At 34.0% G+C, this 22,162-nt stretch overlaps 3 protein-coding genes across 3 annotated transcripts in view; 2 read left to right on the forward strand and 1 right to left on the reverse strand.

The window, feature by feature from the left end:
- Positions 1-22,162, reverse strand: part of LOC114874293 (telomere-associated protein RIF1) — a 114,848-nt gene that overhangs the window by 64,017 nt on the left and 28,669 nt on the right. The window lies entirely within an intron of this gene.
- Positions 3,815-7,664, forward strand: LOC114874296 (relA-associated inhibitor-like). Its single transcript, XM_029183467.2, has 4 exons — positions 3,815-3,917; positions 4,577-4,668; positions 4,802-5,188; positions 5,797-7,664. The coding sequence occupies exons 1-4, from the start codon at positions 3,906-3,908 to the stop codon at positions 6,005-6,007; spliced, it is 702 nt and encodes a 233-aa protein (XP_029039300.1). The 5' UTR covers positions 3,815-3,905; the 3' UTR covers positions 6,008-7,664.
- On the forward strand, positions 16,932-20,977 carry LOC114874295. The gene is made up of 2 exons (XM_029183466.2): positions 16,932-16,979; positions 19,211-20,977. The coding sequence occupies exons 1-2, from the start codon at positions 16,962-16,964 to the stop codon at positions 20,117-20,119; spliced, it is 927 nt and encodes a 308-aa protein (XP_029039299.1). The 5' UTR covers positions 16,932-16,961; the 3' UTR covers positions 20,120-20,977.

Genomic DNA, 22,162 nt, shown 5'->3' on the forward strand with positions numbered 1-22,162 from the left:
ACACTTCGAGCAGTTTGCAATTCATCATTTTAATCACATGGTCATGGTACACGTGTGATAGTACAGTATAATAATTATACATTTATTTTTCGAAAAAAGAGCAATTTTCTGTTGTGTTAGTTGCTTCACTTACAGTTGGATGGCGCTAGGAAAAAGGATTTCAAAACGTACAATGACGAAATTAAAAACAATGTTAACACAATACTTGAAGCTTTCTAAATTAGAAAAGAAATCTATTGTTAAAGGATTTTATTCAAGAAATGTAAGGTACTAATTTTTCTAATTAAATGTGTATGAGATTTATAATTTCTTTTTTAAGTGAAATTTATATTAATTAATGTGTGAATTTTTATACCGTTATTTATAAAATGCCTCAGATATTTTAGGCAAATTTTGCAAATGTTTTAGTTTCTAACGAAATTTTCGAACCCTTACCAATAACGGATTCATTTAACTTATGCCGGAAAAACGTTTAGTGAAAAACAATGAAAGTGGACGCATCTGGCTGAGTAGAAGAAATGCCGGACATTAATATCAAATTATGTCGTGTGTGACGGTATTGCGTAAATGAAAAATGAAACCAGTCTAAAGTTCCTTCGACCGACGAGCATTGAACTCTCTCGCGGCTATCATTCGATTGTAACGAAAACGTCGTTCGCTTCAGTTGCCTTGTTTATCATTCCATGAATATAAATTCCAGACCACTGTTCTTTCGTACTTTCACTGCAACTGCACGTTAGACGTCCTCGTGACGTATGCATTTCGATCACGATCGTTCGACGACTTTAAATCGTAAATTCTACGACCTTTCGCATGCCGTGTTTAAAGTATCACAGGCGCTAAGGAATTAGACGCGATTGTGTTCCACAGAAACGCGATAAAACATTGCAGAAACTGTACAAAGTCCTGAATTAGTAATTGTATAAAATATTTAAAAAAAGAAAAGATTTATGAAATATCATTCCGTAACAAATTAATTATTTTTTCTGTTATATGAAATCAAAGAAATAGCATTTCGTTAATCTAACATAAAAATTATTAAATATACATGTAAAAAAAGGCTAAAATGAGTAATAAGTAGGCAATTTCTTTAAAATCATTTTTTATCCATGGCAGTAAATGATGATCGTAAAATTGCATTTCTCACAGCTATCAAAAATTCCAAATTCCAGCAAATGAAGATTTCACAGAGAATTATCGTCCCATTAAAAAACGAAGAGTTAATGTAAAATATAATTACGTTACGTACTGTAACGCTAACAAAAAACAAACTCCGTAAAATTTCAGATAATATACTCTGGAATGAAGACGTTTGTGGTTCATTACAAGATTAAGATATTAGTATATTTTCGGTTAAAAACACAAAGTGTGTGATGTAACTCTAGTACTTCGCTTAAAAAAGATATTTCTAAACGTGAAAGCTATTTCTACAGAAATTGATTCTCACGAATCGAGCAGCTGGGTTGCAAGATCGCCAAAGGAGTGTATATCTCACTCTGTTCAGCCTTATAATGCCCTTAATACTACCACGATAAATGTCAAGAAGTTCTCTTATATGACCGAGAAAGTTCTCGGTTAACCGATCATTTTTGTAATTACAACAGTAACACTTTGTACTAGTTTCATTCTAGACTAGTGCAAATCCGTAAATAAACGGCATAACTAGACTATGAATATTTATGAATTTATGATACACGAAAGTATGCAAAATACGAACAAATGTAGGAAATCAAAGTAACATATTTAGAATATGCAAAATAATGTAAAATATGGAAAATAAAATGATACTTTTGATCAGTTTATAACGTGCTAATTGCCACGCTGAAGTTGTTGAAAGTTTTATTAAGTAGTACCTTTATTTTTAGTAAATTTTATGTATTATTTTCACAATATTTTGTTATCTTTATTATCCATAATTTAAAATATCTAATACAAGTATTTCTAATTAAATAAATCAAGTGAAATTGGTTACGGTAGATGACTCAATCATTAAAACCTTTAATATATTAGTCATTAAAACCTAGATGTTTTGTTCCTCAAGTATTCTGATAATGATCCAAAGATTTTTAAAAACAAAAACCTCATTCAAAAGAATTAAAATAGATAGCTAATTATGAGATGGATGAAGGTTTATGTTCCAGTTTCAATCAATAAAGTGGAAATATAAAGAAGATATAAGTTATTTTTACAGACAACACTACGCACGATGTCCTTGCAAAATATATTAATTCTCGAGAGGATCACCTTGCAGAACCGTGTTTTCACAAGAATCGTACGAGGAGTGTATGAACGTATTTGGTCAAGGGCTTCCCACTGAATGCAACCACAGCAATTATTGCACACCTGTCACGAAATTTGAGTTGCACCATTAACTGTGCACTTTATTCAAGTATAAAATTCATGAAGTTCAGAAAAATTGGACGAAGATGAGAATGCATATAAATTATGTTAAGAACTTAATAAATTCTAACCATAAGGTTTTATGTTGACGAACGACTATTAATAAGGTGGTGCATAAAAAGACCTATAAATTTTAATTTTAATTTCATGTATTAAAAAAATAATGCTTAAAGGTCTGGGTCGCGATTGACCCAGCTACGTTATTCCAGAGTTAATATAAGAATGTAAGAGTACAGTTCCTGATAGAGATCACCATATCAAAGGGGTTAATTACCATTCACTTGAAATTCATTCGAAGCATCATGATTTTCAAAATATGGGAATTTTCAATAAGGGGTGGACTGGGAAAGTTAAGTTTTTTTAGAAAATTAGTGACATGAACGACCCTCTAACTCTAGTAGAATACGGGTCCTAATTTTAATTAATTAGATCCTATATATTTTTACTGAAAGTTAAGCGACATTACGGACCTTCTTGTAGAATACGACCCCTAATTTTAATTAATTAGGCCCTAAATTATTCAGAAATTTTCCTGAACTCTTGATGGCCAGTCCGCCTCTCCTATCAATCATCTTAGTTGCTTTCCTGGACATTATAGTCTGCTCGCAGTTTTCCAACCGCAAGTTGTGCAACAAGTTGTTGCACCGAAAACCGGAGACACGTCACGCTTCACGATGAATGAAAATTGATGCCGTTAGAAAGGATGTTAGACGATGGTCGAATTTATGATTCTTCCGACAAGCGAAATTATAGCAGATGATTCGACAAATCATTATTTATCGGAACTACGATGGAAAGGTTATAAGGAAATGATTAATGTTTTCTATTTCTCAGTTTCTTATTTCTAACTTTTTTTTTAACCTTGGTGCAATAAGTAATTATGCATTCTTTATTTCTTAAGAATTATTTATTAACATTTCTCTTGATAGAAGAACTATAAACTTGATCATATTTTATCATTCTTTCAAAAGTGTACTTTCTAACATTGCAGTAGAATTCTCACGTTTTTTATTTCAATTCATCTATCTATAACTTAAAGAAATACTTATGCACTTATAATTCCTCGAGGCGCATAGAATTGTTCTTTTAAATATAAACTTTCTAATATCCGCCTTTCTTTCCTCTGCAACAAAATAATCAATGTTTTTTCTAATTTTTCTAACACAGTTTTATTCAATAATTATGCATTCATGATTTCTAATTTTCTTGCTCTAATCTCCTTTTACGAATTATAAGAAATTGTACGAGTTATAAACGGTTCGAACGATGGTGTACGTATTAAAATTCTTGGAAGAATCGCAAGGCAGGTGATTTTCTGGCACCGTTTTCAAAGTCGCATTGCGGTGCGATGAACTCTGGTACTTAGATCGCGACGAGGTTGAGGCGGTGGTCGGGCCCATGGGCGGGCCCCGCCGCTCCCGATGGGAGCCTATATAAGTTGACTCGCGGCCGTGGAAACGTGACTCTATAATACAGAATCGCGTTTGCTTCACCAACGACGAGACATGCATCTTCCTGTGAGTACTTTTCGCTTTTTCTGCTTTCACTGACAAGTGACGATACTCATCATTTAATAGTACGCTTCAGATGGTTTCGCTTTTCATAGCTGGCTACATTTTTTTTATAGATTAATAGTGGCTCAATTAACAAGTTCCAGTATTATTTTATTTTTAAATTCATTGAGTTGTAAAAAGTGAATTAAAAAAAAATTAACATTTTGATGGAATCTATGACCTCTATAATTTTATTCCCCCTTTGGTAATCAGATGCCAAACAAAGAAAATTAAGAAAGCTTACAATCAATGTACATTCTAAAATGACTAATTTTCAAATTGCAATTGATAATTGGAATAAAAATGAACTAATTAATGAAAAAGTAGAAAGCTACGAAAGGTACTTGACAATGACCATCAACTTGAAATTATCATACTTGAAATTAAATAACACATTTAATTAAAAACAACTTCATCCCTAATTGCACTTTAATTGGAAGCGTATCAGCATGAAACTCCTTTTTATAATGACTGTAAACTTTTTCCTGGTAGAAAAATGACTCACTTAACAGGTTTAAGCAAAAGTGCATTTCAAACAGCGATCTCGATTGTTTTTCATTATTCACGAGGTTATTGGAAAGTGATTCGTGTGCCAACAATTTTATGCAAGCTTGTGTCACCAGGTGCTGTGTCTCTTGTTTTGCGTTGGCCTTGCATTCGCCCAGCACAATCAATACGTGACCACGCCGGTGCCCATTTTGAAGCAAATAAACAAGTAAGTACCGTTTCGTTATCCTGACACCGATTTCAACAATTTAACGTTTCGTTCCATGCCTTTATTCAATGCAATTAACCTTTACGCTCTCTGAAGTATCTACGAAGCCTAATTGACTCATCCCTTTAATTAGACACAACGAAGATGGTAGCTATAGTTATGGATACGAGGCAGCTGATGGTTCTTACAAAATAGAATCGAAATATCCAACTGGCGAAGTGTATGGAAAATATGGATTCGTTGATGATACTGGAAGTATTCGAGAGGTCGAATATGGAGCATCCAGACGTGGTTTCGAGCCAGCTGGTCCCGGAATAAACGTACCTCCACCGACTCTGACCGGTAATAGCATTGCTAATCCCAATGCGCCTGAAGACGATGGTCAATACAGGGAAGATCCTTCTGTTTATTATACCGATCCTCGGTATACTAATGGAGAACGTTACGAGCCGATTCCTCGTCAACCCTTGGCCTACAATCCACCGAAACCAATTCCAGCACCGATTTATAATCCACCCAGGTTGGTAATCAATTGATTTTATTAATTAAATTTCTTTATTCCTTTAGCTATTTATGATTTATGCATACTTGTATACTTAAATAGCCTTTATTTAATGTGATTTTTCAATTACGAATGTTCATCTTCATCAACAAAAAGTTAGAGTTTCTACATTTATGAATTGATGTTAAAGTTATGGTCGTTTAAAGTGAATAGCCACTAATTTGTCGAGTCGTATACTTTTTTCTTCGCCTTCTGTTTTTGCAACTTTTCTGTTAGAGGTCTAACAAACAACTAAGCATTTATAATTCCTAACGGTTTGAGAAGTTATTTTCTACAAAAATAAACTTAACTATTTAACAACTGGTGACCCACTCCATAAATGTAATATAGACTAATAACTGAAAGAAATTAAAATAAATATTATATTGATTTTAGAAGGTATCAAACAGAAAATTTAAATTGAAAAATACAATTTTTTAAAAATATTTTTTTCCCATTATTTGATTATATTAAATTTGTAATATCGATCACCGATAGCCCCGACGGTATTCAATATGTTAATTTGTTATATATAAATGCTAATGACAATGAAATTTGACAATAAAATGTGCTTTTCGATTTTCTAGACCACCCCCACAGGTGCAATATCAACCAAAGCCACAATACCAACCACAATACCAACCACAATACCGATCACAATATCAACCGCAATATCAGGGCCAACAACAGTCTTCCTATCCTAGCTCGCCGATTCAAAGCGGAGTGCAAAGTCGTCCAGCACCCAACGTGGACCCCAATGCTGGCTTAGCTTCTTACACGGTTAATTACAGGCGATAGGGATCACTTTGATCGCGCCACAATGTGTAAATATTGCGTTATTTATAATGATTTCCGGGACGCGTTGCATAGATCGTAGTTAGAGCCAGTTGTCACCTTTTTGTGTATTTAAAGTGTTACTGTTTTTCTTTTTTCTTAGGGAAAGTTAATATTTGAAGGGCGTTTTTTATATTATAAAATATTTTAAATACTTTACGTTTTATTTTCAAATTTCTAAACTATTCTTCCCTTACAAATTGTTTCACATTTGTTTCACGTCCTTTAAATATTAACCAATTAGAAATATTTTTTGTTGATCAATTTTATGCACTAAGAACATTTCATTCCATTCCGTTACTTTAATTAACAAACTTCTATGATAAGATCTTAGCAGTCTATGTTCTCGGTAATTCTAATAGTTTTTCTGTTTAGAACACATTGTGACATCATATACGATTCCTCTGCAAAATTCTACCTCCTTTTCATCCCTCTACCTCTTCTCTTACCAGTTCTGTTTATTTACTCTTCTACCTCTTGAGACTTCATAATCTAGTAATCTAGTTACATGTACACTTTTCACAGTTTACATTAGCATTACACGTTTCGAATACTCTTATGTTCCGTGTAATTATTTTGTGATAAAATCGTATTTTGCACTCTATCGTGGCTGCATCCCCTGTTTAGACATGTGCACTACATCTTCAAGGTAAAATATAATAATGTGTAAATATGTAACATTAAGAAGCAACGTCCATTTTTGTGTTACAAGTATTTATTAATTTGGAAGAATTTATCTAATGTTATTATCAAAATTAATCCTTTAACATCATTTTCTTCATCCTTTATTAGAACCTGGCGACCATAGCTATCAATGTTCCAAAATTTCTCAAAAATAAAATAATTGCGACCATCATCGAACGTAAAAAATAAATTATAACATAAATTTTATATCTATATAATACACAGAAATTTATAATTGATACACTTCAAAGGTGCATTACACCTTCCAGATAAAAATCCAAAACAGAATGTCGATCAACGACCACCTTTTGCCTGGTATGCGTACACAAAATGGATTCCTGTTCTTATTAATCATAACTGCGAATGAAATGTGAACTTGACACGTCGCTAAAAAAATCGCGATATTGGAATAGCTTTGAACGGCCTTCGAATAATATCGAGAGACGGCTGTAAACGACCCGTTCATCGTCCTACGTAGGCGATCCACCTTCGTGGATCGCTGTTATCCTCGCGAGATTCCTGCTCGATGAACAACATATTGCAGGACATTTACATTCCATTTCAGTCACTTCCTTTTCGTAACGATTTACGAGAACTATGAATGCATTGCGTAGGCTAACCGACTATCTTCAAACATTTTTTCGATTGTGATGAATGGTATGATGATAGGGTTGTAATCCAATGGACATTTATGAATCGAGATTCTCTAAGCAATTTAAATGCCTGAATAAAAAGGGGATGCGTTTGTTATTCATGTAACTTCAATTTATCTATTGTATTCATTGTTTTGTGGTAATTTAGTGTATTGTATAATAAAGTATTTATGCAGAAATGTGAGAGTAGTTGTAATAGAACCTTTTTGTTCAGAATATTATTTCATATAAAGCTGTATTTTTCAGTGAAATAATAAAAATTTTGTGCAACTATTCAAATTTAATTTTTATAAATTATAATTATTCACATCTTCCATTTATTGACCCCGGTTAGTAAATCCATCAGAATACATTTTTTAAAATCATCTTTAGCTATAAAAACGTATCCTTCTTTCCAAATATTATTACCTAATATGTAAACAATAATCGTTAAACTACTATTCAAAGATCATTTTATAGTCTTCGTCATATTATCTGAATGTTAAAATTTATTGACAAAAAACTCTCTTACTTTGAGATAAGCAAATTGGGGTCATTTTTAATTTTATTTGTTGAGGTAAATAAAAAATGAAGCAAAAAATGAAACTTACCTCAATAACGACCGTTCCCGAAACGATCGACCTTGCCTGTTCATGCCAAAGACTCAGACAACAGATACACTTAACTGTACTGTTGCACATGCCAAGGAAGTCTTTTGTACTGGCAAGGAAGGCTGTCGCCACACCCAGGAATTTCATCCACGCTCATCGAACATCGGACACAATGTGTAATTATTTGGAGCACCTGTAGGTGAACCTCTTTCACAACACTTTCCAGAGATTCTTTATTCTTATACGTCGTTGTTTAACCCTTTGACTGCTGAGTACTCTAAGCATTTTCATTTATATTTTTCATTGTTTTATCACATCATTATAATTTGATAAGATATATGGTAGTGTATAATTAGTATGTAGGTAATTAAGATATACAAAATCGCATATATGCGTCCATAGCAGTCAAAGGATTAATCCTTTGAAGACGAAGCATTTTTAAGCTTGCACAGAGTATCATTAATTAAAAATAAAGTAAATGATAGTTCCATCCTTCAAAGCATGTATTATAAATCTGTATTGTCTATATTTATCATTGTGTTTTGTATCAAGATTATAATTTTGTGGGATTTATTACTCTTGCAATTTTATATTCTTATATCCCTCTGTTAAGACAATTCTGAATTATTTTCTCTGACAACTCATCGATTATTCTGTGAGAACAATTTCTCTAACGTTGTTGACCCTCGCTAAACCTCGTTCTTCTCTTTGCTGTTGCTTCGACTCGCAAGCTTGTGGTTAGAACATGCTTTTGTAATCAACGTTGATCTATAATCGATGGCTGCGGTTCTTATGCCTGAGTTATGAAATTGTAAACAGCACTGTTCGAACGTGAAATTCGTCTAACTTTCTTTTTCATTCCTCAATAGTCGACTACTTACGAGGTTTCTCCCGAAGATTTAAATATTGGCACCTTCTAACGTCGTTCAATGATGAAAAACCTTAGAAACTTTGAATGAATGAATTTCTATGTTTCATTTATTTAAAATCAATATTCCTTATCTTTGTTTTGTTAGATTTAAGAAATTTTTCAAAAAACCAAAATATTAACATACACATTTATTTTTATCAAATTCCTTCATTTAAAAATTTTGTTGATTTATTAATAATTATTCCTTGACTTTCGCCACATTTTTTAACGGTGTGCATTTAAATGCTTATTCGAAAGCAGTAGAACGAATTAGTATCAATTCTAATTTATCATTTCTATCATTAGTAGATCTCATTTTAAATGAACAAGGAAAAGCAACGTATTAGAAGTGTCTGACTGTTTTCCGTATCTCAATATTAATATCATAAACCTTAATGTTATGTAAAATGTCGGGTCGTATTGATGATTGGACGTTATGGACACGTCCATTTCGAGAACATTTTTTGTGGGGTACGTTGTTCCGTTTTTAGGACTGTAGGTTGTGAGCTGAATGTTGCGTACAAGGTTACGTGAAAGGTTCGATTGGGTACATTACTAATCATAAGTTTTAGATCGTGTATTAGTCTAGTTTAGCATTACCAGGAACTATATTATGAAAATCTAATAATTCATATGTAACAGCTTTTATGAACCTCTAAGTTTTATTCCTTGAAAAAGAATGAAAGGAACGTAATGACTGGATTACGATAGCTAATGCAAATATACATTTTCATGAATTATAATTATATGTATATTACATGAAAAGCGATTTAAAACTTTTGATTTCTAGTGTATTTATGAAGACTAAATCCTGTTCAGTATCCTGATTGTACCTCGTAAATTGTACTTTCATAAAATCATCTGAAGAGTGAGTTTCCGTATACATGATTTATTGCTGTTTAATTATTCCTATCAATCTTTATTTTTATTCAAATTGATCATAGCACGATGCATGGTAATTGAAACTATGGGGACTTGCTAATAATTAGTACATACTAATTTTGTATCAATTTCACAGACAAAATATGAAATATCAGGTTCAAAAATAAGAATTTAATAAAAATTCTATATCTGAATGAAGTTATTATTTGCAATAAAAATTGCAAATGTCTTAATACCCATGAACAGCAGTGTATAATAAAACATGAGATCAGTTCCATTGGTAGATCCTCCTAGACGCCTGGCGTCAGCAGACAACAGCGGCTTATTGTTGGCATAAACGTGTGGGTATAACAGGAACCATTGAAAACTATTGCCATCCGGCTGTAACCTATTATCCTGATCCTGAAGTGTCCCATAGAGAATTGCACGTTACGCATACCTGATACGTGGAGACTGCCACGGACCACCGCCCATGCCCACCTTTCACAATATACGTGCCCTCGCTTCAGGCTTCTCGATCAGCCCGATCTACTTTACGATCAACCCATGGAAACGTATCCCAATGCCCTTTACCGAACTTGCACCATTGTCGATGACGTTCTATTCTTTATCTCGAATTTGAATATCAACCCACATTGGCGTAACCAGAATTTTTATCTAGGACGAGCTACCACTTTTAATTTTACTAGAAGCTTCGAGTTTACAAATTTAACAAATTTTATGAAATTCTAATAAATTTGCTTCTGGCAAATTTAGCAAAGTGTCAAGTTAAAATTCTACGCTAGAGGAATTGAAAAATTATCAATTACTAATAAATAGAATTTACTTCAATTGAAAATTATTATTTCTTAAATTTCAAGCTGATTAATGTTTCTTTACTCATTCTAATCATTTCTAATGGGTCAATTTATATTTCGGGAGGATCATCCTCACCTAATTACGCCAATGATCATCTACAATGTTACAATCTAGATTTAAGTATCATTTGATTCATCCACGAATCTACTCGAACATAATTGAAACTTCGTGATCGTGAAATCGTTAGACTTATTATAAAAACCATAGAAAAGGATAAAGTATGTTTAAAACGTGGTTTCGTATGGAATCGGACTGCTTTCTTTTTTCGATCTGGCACCGGGTGCGTGCGTTATATAATCTGAAATGGAAAGCGTGTTAATCTGGTTTCGTGTAACAGTTTCTTTAATTGGCCTGCGTTATCGTGGATTCCTGTGATACGATTTCGTTTATCTCATTGTCTTATAAGGAATTGTCTTCGACTAAGGAAACTTCAGCTTGCCATGTTCCTTTCCATAAATTCATTGAAAAATGTGCAAAGACTTTTGAAATAAATTGATATAACAACCCTTCACTTTTTCTGAATAGAATTCTTTTAATTTTAAGGAATTCATATTAAATAGTATTTAACGTACTATACAGTGAATTAAATTTCTTAGCGACACTGTATATTCCTTCTTTACAGCTCTAACAGAACTTACATAAGATAACGAGACAAGAATTCGAGCAACGAAAAAGGAGATACTCTTTGCACAACTAAATCACCTGTTTTAACGTAATTGTACCTATAAATAGATCTTATCAGAAGCATCGAATAAGGCGCTGATATCATCGAACAGATAAGAAAAAAATATTTATATTGTATGAAAGATAAATATAGCATGTAGCGTGACAGTAAGAGTGCGTGTTTCGTCGATATACTTGTTTGAAACTTCATGATTCCGCGTTCACTCTCGAGACATTCTGATGCAAGGCGTGGTGCGACCGTCTGTCGAGCCAGATATCGGTAGAACTGGCTTTCCTTTGCACACGCGAGACTTTTGTCCTTTTATCAGAGATACACGAAAGAAAACTTTCGTTTCGAAGTCATGGAAACTTTGTTCAGATAACGTAGACAGCCGTTTGCAATGAAATTTTTAAAAAATCAAATTACAGGAAATTATTCTGACGTTTTGCAATTTTTTATTTTATTAAAAATTGTAATAGCAATAGATGTGATATTCCGATCACGTCTGATACTTTGCGTCATCGATTAAAATAAAACACAATCAACATTTCCCAGCGAAAGAAAATCATTTCCTTTCACGAGGCTCGGGGTATTAGCCAATCGATCGAAGCGATCAAAACTTAACTGATTCAAGCAATTGATACTCATCAAATTTTCGCACACCCGCGTCTCGTTTAATTACGCAAATGTTTTCATACAAAAGTATCGCGAATCAAGATGTCCGTGAACACATAGGACGTGAGAGAGTGTAATATGAAAACAAGTGCACCATCGGTATCGTGACAAAAGGATTATTCCCGTGATTCGAAATTCACATACTAACGGCCTTCCATAAATAACGAGAAGCAATTGTTCGGTCGCGAAGATAGGGCAGTACGTTCATGGACGTTTCTCATGTCACAGAAATAAAATCTATCCGGTTCGTCAGTCAATTCACATGAAAATACTGGTACCATAATTTCGTTTCATAACGGTGGAAAAGCTTCGAAAAATCCTTGAGATGTTCCATCGCGTCCTTCATTATGGATAATTAATTTGTTTGCGTTTAATTTACAGACAGGATTCATATTGGTTTAATATCCAGAGGTATAATTGAAAATTTTGAAATTTAAAATGAAACTGCTCAACATAACAATTTTAATTACTGTTGTAATTAATGATCCAGATAATAAAAATTTACAAAATTATAAATGTCTCTCTGAATCATACTATTTGAAAAATAAAAATCTTTTGGGTAAGATTAATTAATCAATTATGGTCACTCAGGTGTTTGTATATAGAAACATGACCAAGTTATTAGCTCAGAGTAGATGTAACAACGTTTCGGATTGTTACATAGAAATAGAAAGTGGAGTGTATTCAATTAGAGAAGGTTGTTGAGAAGAATGTTACTGAAAACAAGATCAACCGGGGTTCGATAAAAAAATATTGGTGCAGTGTTCCTTTAATGTTAACGTAATGCTGAGTCGACTTTCATAATAGATCGACCTTACAGCATTCAATTAAAAAGTATAATCTAATTGTGCAATATCGTCTTTGTTTTATCATAGAACCACAATGTGCAAGAAATGATTGTAGTTATGAAATTAGTGGATATTATTTCGTATATAACATAATTTATACAATAATGCAATGATGATTCATATCAGTATTGTAGTATAAAAAAGTTTGTAGTAGATTAATTAATAAAATGAATTAAAAATCTGATTAATTATTAAATAGGAAAATAGTCAACTTGAAATTCTTCAATTGTATCATTGTTACCAAGAGAACACGATGCATATTTAACCAAAAGAAATTGCAAACCAATAAAACATGTCACTGATTTAATTAATTACGGCAGAGACATTTAACACAAGGCTGATTATCATCGATTAAAGGTAGATGTCTAACGAAGTTCCTGAATGAGTAATTTTCAATGACATCGAATCATTAACAATATCTTAGTCGCTGAATAATTAAAGAAATTATTATGTTTCTTATCGTAAACAAATTTGTTTGAAAATATTTTACAAAATTCAATTTACTTATAAATAAAAAAAAGTTATTCTACATCTAAGATTTTGAATTTTATCCAAGAAAATGAAAGAATAATGATCGTTTCAGTAATTTTAAAGGCTCTATTTTTTCTTTTCCATCTATGTTCCACCATCCTCCTACATGCACCATATTTTTTGCCGCGCCCTGAGTGCAGTTTCGAAGAGAGTGACACGTGAAAGGCGATAGTTTGTAGTTTAGATTGACCTTGCATACCTTCCAGCAAGTCATATCGTTCTATGTTGCATGTTTATAGAAAACTTCGATCTTTCTCGCGGATTCTACCGGAAGCTCTCCAACCAGTCTCTACGTTTCCGTTCTAAATCGCGAGCGTAGGTGATTGCTGGGAAAACAGCAGCTAAAGAATTGCCAACGAACGTCCTTTTCAAAAGTAACAGATCCATTTGTACAGATCAACTGGCACAATTTATCGTGGTAAAAAAAGTTGAAAGGGATCAGGACAGTCTTTTATCTCGATGGACACACGAAATTGACCAGTTAGTCTACCTTTCACTGGCTGGCATTGACAATACAGTGCACAGCCAGGCCATCGACAAAATGAAATCGAGCGAACTTGTAATCTGGGTTGCAGAGGTCAATTATTGCAATTTTTAACCCTTTCATTTTTATTTCTGTGGTTATAAGGCAAAACTACATAACTACCATACATGTATGTATGCAAGGATATAAACTGTATCGCCAAAAAATTTCAGATTATGTCTTAATTAAAATAATTAAACAACTGAAGATAAACATTCATATTGAAATAAAACACCACATGATTTTTGCACTACTTTCTACCTGAAGATGTTGATCTGAAGCAATGACTTCAAGCTTGAAGAATTCTTTTCCTAATTATTCAGAGTACTTTGCTCTTAATTGGAAGAGTATGTCTGTTCGAAATAAGGATCTACATTACTTTCTACTATTTTTGATACATAAATGAGTTGAATGTAGAGCACGTGAGCCGGAAATACAAATTGGAAGATGTTACCAAGGAAAGTCACTGAAGTACGAGATGTGGGTACGAAATGTCGATCAGCTACGGATCTAACGAGTATCGTGCCAATAGAAAGTTACGAAATGTCAATCTACGGCTAATTTGACTGTAAAATTAATTTGTTAGAATGTGTAACAAAACTCGAGCTCTGTTTCACCAAAACGCGGTTCAGCCTTGAGTTCGGTCAGTTTCAAGGTGACGAGCCCTGGTATCGATGCTGTCTGTATTATTTCTCCTTTAATATACTGCAAATTCTCACTCGAGCTTGAAAAATTGGTGGAGAAATTAATCATTGAAATTATAACAAACTCAGACAAATTTTATTTTTTGAAAGATAATAATTATTTTACTGATGCTGAACATGGAAGATGATAGAATACAATAAATATTCATAAATATTCTTTGTGAATTTATGTAATAAAAATAGTATTCTACTTGGTATCATCATACAATGCTTCATTTGTATTCTCTTAATAGAAGACCAATTTAACACCCACAAATAATTACATTCACATTACTCAATTGTTAATTACTAATTATCATTACACGATGGAAAGTAGTTATAGGCAGTACTATAATTACTGAATAAGCGCGTGCTGGCTAGTTAATTCTGTCTGATTCTACTTCATAAAGCGTATAACCAGTTAATGATCAGACAGATTTATTTATTATCCATTTGCGATTAAATTTATGACATCCTAATCGTTTTATACATTACATGAAGTACGTGTCAAAGATATAAAAATTTCACTACTCGAATAATTTTGAATAAACAAACTTATCTAAGAAATATTCAGGGGACTAAATTCTTTTCTGAAAGAATACTTTTTAAATTTGAACCTAATTTCATTTCTTATTCGAAAAATGATAAAAAATGATAAATAATCGATCAAAAAGAGAAACAATCGAGATCGTTAAACTTATAATAATAAGATATCACCTTTAAAACGATAGAAACTTCTGCATATACCTCTAACATTTCATGATAGAATATTTTCCAACTAACAGCAAGCATGTAAGTCGAAAGAAATAGAAGTATGAATAAATTTTGGTACCGGTACTTCAGGTAAAAGTGAGTGCACTCGTTAAATAATTTCATTGAACGGCTATATGTATAATTTCTGTAGCGTGACCTCGATGTCTACATCGCTACCTTTACATAATAATTTCACCTTAGAAACTCATGGCAAAACCGCTTCGCGTGCCGGACGTTAATTTTCCTTAAATTCCTCGCATTGTCATCAGTTACACAAAGCGAACAATTAATACAACAATGAGAACATTATTGTTGTAAGTCAAGTACTCGAGATAAATAAATTAAAATTTTCATTTTATAAAATTATTAGAAATTGCAAATTTTTCTAAAATCAAAGATACAAAATTAAATTCCTTCGATCAGAAAAATTGAACATGATATAATACCATTATATAAAATGATCGACTATAGGATTCTAAATGAAAAACGCATGGTGACCGAACGTGCAACAGTCAAGTATACAGTGAAAGGTTTCAGATAGACAATAAAAATTCATCAGCTCTAGATCGGTAGTCCAATCGAGAAACTTAAGAATAATTTTCAAGAGTCACAAGAAACCAGAACAACCTGCCGGGCAACGTGTGTCGTATACGAGTTACAGCAACGGTAATATAAGAGGGTACACAGACAAATTGAATCTATTCTCTCGATCAAAAACTCGACGCCTAAGCGATCCTCAGCTCAACTGTCGCCCACGTACACCTTCGTATAAATAAATCAATTACATAATAAACGGAAACCTGGTAATTATATTAGACTAAAAGTAGCTGAAAAAAAAATATTACAAATGTGTTTCATAACGGAACCTCGTCATACTTGCTTTCCTTATCAGGAGCCATAATCGACTAACAATTAAAAAGTCTCTGGAATTTGGAACTATTCTAATTGATCAGTTTATTGGCTGAAAAGGATGAAATAATTTCTCATTCAAGTAGAAATAGTGTCTGATATCTGTTAGTGCAAAATAATGTAAAGGATATCGTAAAAAATAAATATTATATAATAGCATTTAACACTGTTAATGATCCTTTTAATTACAGCAATTATTGATCGTTAATGGTTCACCTATAAATCTATCTGTACTGTGAAAGAAGTCCTAATAGCATGGATTATTCTTTCCAATTTTTTATTACCATTAAATTATAAATTGATCTATAAAATGTAAATTGATTTTGTATCTGGTAGCGTAATAAAAAAAAATTAAATCACAACGGATTAACTCATTTTAAATCCACATATCAGTAAAAAAAGGGGGATATTTCGATGCAATAAAAAATGTCCAATAAAATTCCTTTTGAAGTTAAAGTCATCGATCGGTCCAGCGGTTGATTTGCCAGATTCCCGAGAAACCGGGCCAGACTGGTGGGGAACATTTAAGGGATATAAGGTGCTGTAACGAGACAAGGCAGCCGTATATACAGGAGTCGAATAGATAGTGAAAGTCCCCCAGTGGTAACAGACTGGTGTGTAGAGGGCAAGAGGGGGGTTGGAACGGAGGACCCCAGTAAGGTATATGAGGGCCTCAGTTCGAGCAAACGCTGGTACTCTAGCCTCGCTGCCTACTTACATTCACACACACTAACACAACCACCACCTGGAACGCAATGTACACCGTCGCGACGGTACGTATTCAGTGCGTCATCATCGTAATCGTTTGCAAATTATCTAGCCCTTCCGCTATAATTCGATCATTCGTTCCATTTCGATCCGTCGTCTATCATCAATCATTCACGTAACAGTGATCGTCATTCTCATCGATGATCGACCATTTTTTCATCTCAACGCGAGTGATGTGATCGTTTCTCATCGTGACGGAAATGTGATTGTGATCAGTGCGTTGCTGGTGCACGCGAATGGACCTTGTCGAACCTTGACGCAAAGTCGAATAGTATAATTCGGTGATCAAATCAGGAATTTGCAATGATTAGAATTTATCTTCCAAGGGGGTGATTAGATCAATCGTTACCTAGAACTATGACACGTATACGATAGTGTTTTTACTCTGAATTTGGATACTCAAATTTTTAAACAAAAGAAATTTTATATGTTGAAAAATGAAAATAATTAAACATTTATTATCGCAAGGATTTCTAAATACCAGTGGAAATTCAACAAAAACATATTATCATTTGCCGTATTACGAAAGGTTGTTTCTACTCTGGACGTTTTAACACGTTCACTGCCACAGTAGAAAAGGTCATACGTGGTAAGGCATGCTTTAATGAGAATTATTAGCGACAATGGTGTTCTACAATTTCGTTATTTATCTTTTTGCTTCCTATTACTTTGAAAATTTAAATTTAATTTAATTTTCTTTTAGACCACTAGTGAAATATGAAATCCTTTTATCTAAAAATTTGGGTAGCTAATTTTAATTGGAACAGCGTTGTATGAATTTCAATAAGTCTAGGTCATAATTAACCCAGCTCTATGTTTGAGGGTTAATGATACTTGAAATCATATCTTTTTGCTTTATAATTACTTGATATAATGAATAACACGGTATAATTATAATTATGATTATTAATAATACAATCGTTTTTTCAATTTAAGCCTCCCACTTGTTATTTTACAAAAATAATATAATATTGATACTACCTAGAATTTTTCTTTCAATTATTCAATTACGCTCTAAAACAAATTTCTATTGCAAACTTCCTATTTTGAAATGCTCGTAACGAGTGACCATAGCTGTCCTTCGTAACGAAAGTGTTAGTCACAAATTAGAACGATTACACTTTCGTTCCAGCTGCTTTCCACGTTAGCCGAAAAATTATGAAAGCGGTTAGTTTATTTCCTTGACCGCCTACTCGAAGAAAGAGAATTATATAATGAGTTATGCGAAGTAGGAACACGTTCGAGAATTATGTCGGCCAGAATGCGGCTGGATAGAAACCGTTTCTCGTTCGCGATCGTTCGGGCGGAACTGAAATAAGTGTCTTATACAGATGGAACAATATAAGCAAACGATTTTCGAAGGCTTGCAATTTTAAAAGAAGAATGAAATTTATTTATCCCGTTTCCAGCTCGTTTATCGAGGCTGTTGAAACTTTTGCCGCGTATCTTCAACGAGAATCCGGTATCCTTCGTATGCGGTTGTCTATGTTGTAATAAAGTCACGTCTGGCGGTTAAGGTTCTGCCAACTCGAGGGGTCGTGTGCCCATGCTCTTGGAGTTTCTTACGGGTCAAATTTGAACGTTATTTAAATAAAATTTTTAAGAAAAGAAAATTTTCTCTCGTAATTTTCTATCATTAAAAAATTAATTATCTATAATATTTGTAATTTTTATTCAAATTATTATTATTCGAGATTAACGTATTATTCGGCAACATTGCAACGGGTCAATTGCGTTTTATGAAGTCTCCGGATTAACAGCTTCATACCGCTTAGAGGTAATTACTAAATTGATGGCGTTACAGGGAATGGTAATTTACGATGTTTTTAGCGGACGTGACTTCGCTGAGAGGCGATAAATCACGAGATACTCGGATTGAAATAAAAGATGTCGATATAAGGTTCTGCCATGGGACTTTCTAAAACAATGACGTTTATTAATTGCGCGTTGCTTTGAGTAACGATCGCGTGGTAAACCAATTTAACCGTGCAACCTTTCCACGAAGCGTGAGCGACTTCCTGAAGAATAAAACGACGGAAGTGGAGGTTGCGTTCGATAATTACGGTTATGATTTTTATGCGTGATCGATTAGAAATCGTTTTCGAGGAACTTGATGCTAAATGTAACATTTATTACAGTTGTAATACTCCTTAGATAATTTTGTTTAATTTTTGAAATTTCTGTCGCTGATCGCTCTACACCATTCAGTCTAATTTCGCATTTTTATTTTTCCCAGGTAATATCACTGGTAGCTGCGATACTCGTAGTATCGGCTCAGCAATACCAACAGCCAGGTGGTAATTATGTTGACGAATACTCGGCATACGATTCTCCGAGACCGGCTCACCCGACCCCCAGGAGTTACGCCTCGGACGCAGCACCAAATAGGCAATCCGCGGCACCCACGACTCCGAAACCAACCCCGGTTGCCATCTTGAAGCAGATAAACAGGCACAACGAGGACGGTTCGTACACGTACGGTTTCGAAGGCGCGGATGGTTCCTTCAAGATCGAAACAAAATTGCCAACCGGAGAGGTGAAGGGTAAATACGGTTTCGTGGACGACACTGGTAAAGTACGAGTGGTCGAGTACGGAGCGAATCAATATGGCTTCCAACCGGCCGGAGAGGGTATCACCGTGGCACCACCGACCTTGGTAGACGAAACTACCAGCAGGGAAGCTCTTCAGGCACAGAACTACCAAGACGAGTATCAGCAACCAGCCGCCAGACCAGCACCTCTTCGACAGGCGCCTGCGCCTCGTCCAGCGCCTATTCAACAGCTTCAATACGAGCAACAAGCGTACCAGCAACCGCAATCCCACACCCAAGCTGTCTACTCTCCTCAAGTAGCGCCCAGGCAATCCAGTGTCCCCAAACCAGCGATCTTCACCCCGGCCGCTGCTCCCCAGCAAGCCCTTCCCAAGCAAACCACCATTCTTCAACAAAACGACGATCCATCGCCTCCTTCCCAATTGTATAATCAAGGACCAGCTCAGTTTGCACCGGCTCCTGTCCAGGAACGTCGTTCTCAACCGCAACCTCGCAGCCAAAGCGGTGGTATTCTTGATCAGCTGGCTAGGGATTACGCTCTTCCTCAGGGTGTCGCACCGCCGCTACATGATATCAGTTTTGGTTATTATTAGGCCCTCTAGTCCCTCTCGTGTTCGTCAGGGTGGTACCCGTGCGTTTTGGTATTTACGTATATTGTCTGGAGACGCGATGCCTCTTCAGGATGGGCGGCAATGTCGTTTACCGAAGGGAATATCAAGGATTTGGGATAAAATCATTTTTAAGTGTTTTATAATTTAATTTTTCGTTCTTTTCATTTTTTTAATTGTTATAATTAAGGGTCCTTGATATTTGTTTCGGTAAGAATACCGAGTACTTTAGTCTCTTTAATTAGAGCACGAGTTTGTTCTTGCCATTGGAACCAAATGTGAAGAGGATATTGAATGAAATGTGGAATAGAAGAGTATAGAACACTAAATATGATGTTGATTAGGAGAATGTCGGTTAATTGTGAACCAAATCTTTGAAATGTATTATATAACAGAGTGTTAGACATTTTAATTTTTAAACGAAACAATTCCATTGTTGCAAAAATTGTATAAAATTTAAGAATTGGGAATTGAGATAATTGATAATTATACATTGGGTCATTGGAAACCTAGCTTTGTCGTCCAAAAACTAATTTAGTTGAAGAGTAAAGAAATTATAGTAATAAAATCCTTGATGCGTTGATTGTCCTAGTGGACATTAATGACCGCCATCATATATTTAATTCAATGAAACAGCAAATCGGCTAATTAAATTAAGAAATAACATGGCCATCTGGCAGCCAACGTGTTAAGGTATTCTTAATCACCCTTCAAAACTTGTATTTCCTACTTAAATTTAAATTAATTATAAAATAATTAACATACCGATAATGAATGAATACTTCTGTTAAATTCATTTATTTGTAACGTGTTATATACTCTTCCATTTCCACACCACAGGTAAGGAGGATACATCAAGATCGTGTGTACCATGCTGAGGAAGGCAATAAAAATCTTGTAAATAAAATTTCAGATTCCACGGTAGGCGTCCGTGCTGACCTTTTTTAATCCTAGAAAACGCAGCTTAAATAGGTAACTAGAATTTGAAATATTCAAGTTTCATTTTTAAAGAAAACCTCGATTCGATAAGCTGCGTCTTCGAATTCGCGTCCTGCGGGACAGCACATCAATTCAGCACGCTCACTATTGTAATTAGATTATTGTAAGATAATAATTATATTGGAATAATATGAGACGCTTCTCGTAACCGTATCACCGAACATATTTCTGTCTAAAGATAGTTACCAACGTTTTCACTCACAACCTTCATTTATAAATCACACACAAGTTACAATGTTCAGGTCCAAGTATTGTTACATAGATTATCTATGAAGTTTAAGAACACTGGAAACAAAAATTCATGTGTAGGATTCTCGTTCTTAATTTTATATTATTTTACATCCTAAGGAATTCGTTCTAGTACCTTATGTATTAATTCGTTTGTTAATAAAGGTAAAATAAACATTAATACACGTGTCCAATGTTACATCAATTTAAATTTAATTTTATTCTTATTAAATATTTATTTTATTATTTCCTGTAAGATTGGGTCACGATTAACCCAATTCATTTTTAATTAACGTGAAAATGAATGATATCGTAAAATAATTAATTGCCATATTTGTGGTGATTTTTAAACTTCTTTGCATTGAAGTTGGAGTGATTTTAATATAAAATACTTGGAAAAGTTGCGAATTTAATTGTCTACTTAATAGCCCTTCTAACTTTCTAACTATTCCCGTTTTTGAACCAGTTTGGGAAACGACCTTTCAAATTATTTCTTGTATGATCAAAATGAAAAGGCAGTGCTGATCCGGAACTCCAGTCGCTGGAATTTCAATTGCGAAATGCCTATGCCGACCTTCACGTTCGTTCAACGCAAAGGACGCAGAATTCACTTGGATAAACAATGGTAACGTATGGTTGCATTATTATTTAACATAGGAGCTGATCTAGCGATTATACTTGTTAAGTAATTACGTGAGAACTGTGAGACCGGTCCAGGTCGATTTTAGTTCATTTTGAAAGATTAATTGTTGAATTGTGACATAATATGATAATGAGAAAGAGGAAGGCGGATATGATTTA

Source organism: Osmia bicornis, chromosome 3 (assembly GCF_907164935.1).
Source record: "Osmia bicornis bicornis chromosome 3, iOsmBic2.1, whole genome shotgun sequence".
Classification (NCBI taxonomy): Eukaryota; Metazoa; Arthropoda; class Insecta; order Hymenoptera; family Megachilidae; genus Osmia; species Osmia bicornis.

Coding starts and splice junctions, on each gene's coding strand:
- LOC114874296 (XM_029183467.2), top strand. Junction 4,669..4,801: donor ATTTTGAAGCAAATAAACAA/GTAAGTACCGTT, acceptor CCCTTTAATTAG/ACACAACGAAGATGGTAGCT. Junction 5,189..5,796: donor CCGATTTATAATCCACCCAG/GTTGGTAATCAA, acceptor TCGATTTTCTAG/ACCACCCCCACAGGTGCAAT.